This window comes from Rhagoletis zephyria, unplaced genomic scaffold (genome assembly GCF_001687245.7).
Source record: "Rhagoletis zephyria isolate East Lansing unplaced genomic scaffold, Rhagoletis_zephyria_1.1 Rzeph_scaffold_02575, whole genome shotgun sequence".
In the NCBI taxonomy this organism is placed as follows: domain Eukaryota; kingdom Metazoa; phylum Arthropoda; class Insecta; order Diptera; family Tephritidae; genus Rhagoletis; species Rhagoletis zephyria.
This window is the reverse complement of record NW_016159659.1, coordinates 64,461-68,386: the sequence shown is the minus strand read 5'-3', so window position 1 is coordinate 68,386 and position 3,926 is coordinate 64,461. Positions and strand designations below refer to the sequence as shown.

The 3,926-nt window shown below is 42.4% G+C and overlaps 1 protein-coding gene across 3 annotated transcripts; it reads left to right on the top strand.

The window, feature by feature from the left end:
* Positions 1-377: 377 nt before the first annotated feature.
* Positions 378-3,443, top strand: sip1 (septin interacting protein 1). Of its 3 annotated transcripts, none has more exons than XM_017621775.1 (6): positions 378-465; positions 528-645; positions 716-1,293; positions 1,357-1,535; positions 1,600-3,147; positions 3,212-3,443. In XM_017621775.1, the coding sequence occupies exons 2-6, from the start codon at positions 540-542 to the stop codon at positions 3,264-3,266; spliced, it is 2,466 nt and encodes an 821-aa protein (XP_017477264.1). In that variant the 5' UTR covers positions 378-465; positions 528-539; the 3' UTR covers positions 3,267-3,443. The 3 variants fall into 3 exon arrangements, with proteins under 3 accessions (XP_017477264.1, XP_017477262.1, XP_017477263.1); XM_017621773.1 differs by having other exon boundaries at positions 1,600-3,151; XM_017621774.1 differs by having other exon boundaries at positions 403-645; positions 1,600-3,151.
* Positions 3,444-3,926: the final 483 nt, after the last annotated feature.

Genomic DNA, 3,926 nt, shown 5'->3' with positions numbered 1-3,926 from the left:
GCCAGTATAAAGCCTACTAAGAATATTCTTAAAACTTTTAAAACATTTTTCAAGCCATATGCTTTATTTTAATTTTTTTTTTAACATGTTGTAAATTGAAAAGCTGCACTCGAAAACTACTTTTTTACGCATTTTGGTGTAAAAAGAGCCGCAGAGTGCATTTTGCAGATTTGCAGAAATATGGGAAATAAAAATTGCAAGCTGTAACTTATTCTGAAATTACGACAATCGCTTTCGAGAAATAGTTTAATGCTGCACTACCATTTTCTTTGTTTTCTTTTTTTTGCTGCAAGTGGTTCACAGAGGGAGTGTACCGTGTAATCACTTTTGGAAATTTTTGTGTATGGCAGACTTTTCGAAACTACTTGCAATTGCTACGTCTGATGGCGCCTTAAGAACTGCATTCTATCAGCTGTTTTCGCCAAGCATCCGTAATTTACGTTTTCTGTGTAACTTCGTAAATTTGTACGTACAAAGTATTTATAAAACTTTTTTTTTGCAAAATTTACCGAAAATTATTATTATAGGCCAGCGTCGGCATGTCTGATAATGAATATGAACGCTTTGAGATTACCGATTATGACTTGGACAACGAATTCAATCCGGGACGCCGTAGAAACCTTTCAAAGAATCAGCAAATTTATGGTGAGATAAATGCTTAGATTTTTTTACCAAAACAGTCTTAAAAATCTTAAAATTTACCTATCCTGATTAGGTATTTGGGCCGACGATAGTGATAATGATAGCGCTGATGAGTCCAGCAGCCGGCGTGGACGCCGAGGTCGCACCGGACTTGGTGGTAGTAGCGGCAGCAAATCAAAAGACTACACAGCCCCGGTTAGTTTTGTAGCCGGTGGCATACAGCAAGCCGGTAAGAAAGATAAAAAAGCACAGAAAGATGATGCGGAACGACAAATTACCGATGAAGAAAGTGACGAGGAAGATTCTCGTCCATCTTTTGGTCGTAAACAAGTGGAAGATGCCGATGGTGGCAGTAGTGACTCGGCAGCCAGTTCTGAGGATGAACGAACGCAGCATAAGCGTGCTGAAATGGGCAAACAACAGCGTGCTAATAATGCCCGACAAACTGGTAATTCAAATGTAGGCGCCTGGGAGCAACACACACGCGGTATTGGCGCTAAGCTACTACTCCAGATGGGTTATAAACCCGGCATGGGGTTGGGTAAGGATTTGCAGGGTATATCGCAACCAGTGCAGGCGCATGTACGCAAAGGACGTGGTGCTATTGGTGCCTATGGTCCTGAGACTGCAGCCAGCGTTGGCGGGAAAGGGGTGAGTCATATGCCATAGCTCGTGGTATAATATATTAAAAGTCTGATTTGAATTAACTTGCAGCCGGTGGTGAAAGAAGATGAGGATGTACGCGAAGCTAAAGAATTCAAAGAAAAACTAAACAAATGGAAGAAGAGTGGCGATGGACGTCAAGATAAGGGCAAGCGTTACTACTATCGTTCGGTTGAAGAGGTGATCGAAAAGGGTAAAAAAGGAAACTTCATGCTTTCAGAAAAGATAAGGTACTGGCATTGTGGTATACACTCATTCTAATGAAAGCTTAACCTAAGTCTAAAATTCTTACAGCAAAAAAATTGGAAACGTGCCCGTCATCGACATGACCGGACCAGAAAAGCGTGTACTTAGCGGCTACCATGCACTGGGTCAAACGAAGGTAGCCGACGAAGAGCTTTATGAGTTGGAACAGGCTGTTGCGTCTAGCAGTTTAACCTCGAAGAAAGGCAGTACCTTTGCCCTGCCTGAACTGATGCACAATCTGCAGCTAATCGTGAACCTCTGCGAACAGGATATTATTGCACTCGATAAAACAGAACGTGAAGCAACAGATCGCCAAGCTGCGCTCGAACATGAGCGAAAAAATCTAAATGAAATTGTACAGCTGGAAAAAAATCATATCGACACGTTGGAGCAAGCTTTAAAGCTAGTAGAGGAGCTGACCACGAGTAATGAATTGTTGACACTTCAACGTGCCGAACAAATTTTTGTGAAACTGCAGCAAGATTATGCTGCTGAGTATAAGGAGTTTGCACTGGGCGATCTAGCTGCTGGTGTCATAGCACCGTTGGTTAAAATATCTTTGGAGAATTGGAAACCACTTCAACAGCCCACCAAATATGTTGACCTAATAAAGAAGTGGCGCGGAATATTGGAATCAAATGTGGATCCGCAAAACGAATCGCGTAACATATTTGATCCTTACTCCTCGCTGGTATGGGCCGGAGTTATACCGAGCTTTCGTGCATGTGCTGCTTCTTGGAATCCCAAACAACACCAACATATGGCTGCTTTGCTCGATTGCTGGGCGCCACTATTTCCAACGTGGATACTAGACTCTGTGCTCGAACAGCTGGTGTTGCCTCAGTTAAGCAATGCTGTACGCGATTGGGATCCTCTCACAGATACTGTGCCCATACACATTTGGATATTGCCATGGAACAATATATTAGGCCACAAAATGGAGGAATTCATCTTTCCGACGATACGTGAAAAATTAGCAGCTGCCCTACAGGCATGGATGCCACAAGATCGTTCTGCACGGGCAATGCTCACACCATGGAAGGGTGCTTTCAATGATACCGAAATGCAGCGTTTTCTCTCGCAACACATCATACCAAAATTGCAATTGGTACTAAGCGAGTTCATTATCAATCCACTACAACAACAACTCGAGCTGTGGAATCAAGTATGGGAGTGGTATGAACTGCTAACCACACAGCAAATGGCACAGCTGCTTGATAAATACTTCTTCCCCAAATGGATGCAAGTGTTGGTACTATGGTTAAATCAATCGCTTGACTTTGCGGAGATATCACGTTGGTACACCGGTTGGAAGAGCATGTTAACTGAGGATATATTGCGCGAGCCAACCATCAAAGAGCACATGCGACGTGCGCTCGAAATAATGCATCGTGCTACAGATGTACTTGCACCGGGACTTGCAACAATGCCTGCACCCATAATCACTGCAACACCACCACCACCGCCACCACCAACAATTTTGGATATACAAATGACGGCACCTGCACAATTGGAGTTCAAAGAGTTGGTATCGCAAAAGTGTGCCGAGCGAGGAATACTCTTTGCGCCAATGCCAGGCCGAAGGGAGTTGGGAAAGCAGGTGGGCGAAAGCATAAATGAATTTAGTATACTAAAAATAATGATTGTTAATATTTTGTAGGTTTACCGCGTTGGGAAGCTGTACTGTTATATTGATCGTAACGTGTGTATGTTAAGCGATAACAGCATGAAAAACTGGATGCCTACATCTGTACAACAGATATTGGATCGCGCTATAACTGGCGTTATGTAATAAAATCATCAAACGCATTTAAATATTGTAGATTGTTGTTACTAGATTTTATTGTATGTATTTTATTTGATAAATTTATTGCACTCTTAAATATTCATAACTAATATGGTGTATATATCTTGAGAAAGCGGCGGATGCTTGCAGCGGTGGTAGGAGTTTTGTTGGGATTTAATAAAATCTAAAGAGATCATGAAAACCGGTTCGATGCCTCCCCAAAAATTCCGGTTGAAAGGTCTGATGAATAAAGTGCGATTACATTCATAAGGCATCAAACATTGGGCGCTACATATCAAGCGATAAACCAGCGCGTGCCTTAGCTTTACCAGTTACTATGTTCAGATTCCCATTTGGTATAGCGAAAGTCTGCTTAGGCACTGAAACCGAGAGAGTACCTTGATCCAGGAATGGAGGAAGCTATTCTGGCCAAGCATAATGCAAACCAACTCTTAGCTTGCCCACTCAAACGAACTCACCCAACACTCATCCAAATTTGGTGGCATATTGATCTTGAAGTACCATCCCAACCCAGGTACAAAAACACATCGTCTATGAAGTACATACATATGTATGTACAAAGTAGCCC

What these genes read in the sequence shown, in the direction of transcription:
- sip1 (XM_017621773.1), top strand. Translation starts at nt 540, where the DNA reads ATGTCTGATAATGAATATGAACGCTTTGAGATTACCGATTATGACTTG. An exon ending in CCAGCGTTGGCGGGAAAGGG is followed by an intron (nt 1,294 to 1,356) that starts GTGAGTCATATG and finishes ATTAACTTGCAG; the next exon opens with CCGGTGGTGAAAGAAGATGA. An exon ending in GAAGGGAGTTGGGAAAGCAG is followed by an intron (nt 3,152 to 3,211) that starts GTGGGCGAAAGC and finishes AATATTTTGTAG; the next exon opens with GTTTACCGCGTTGGGAAGCT.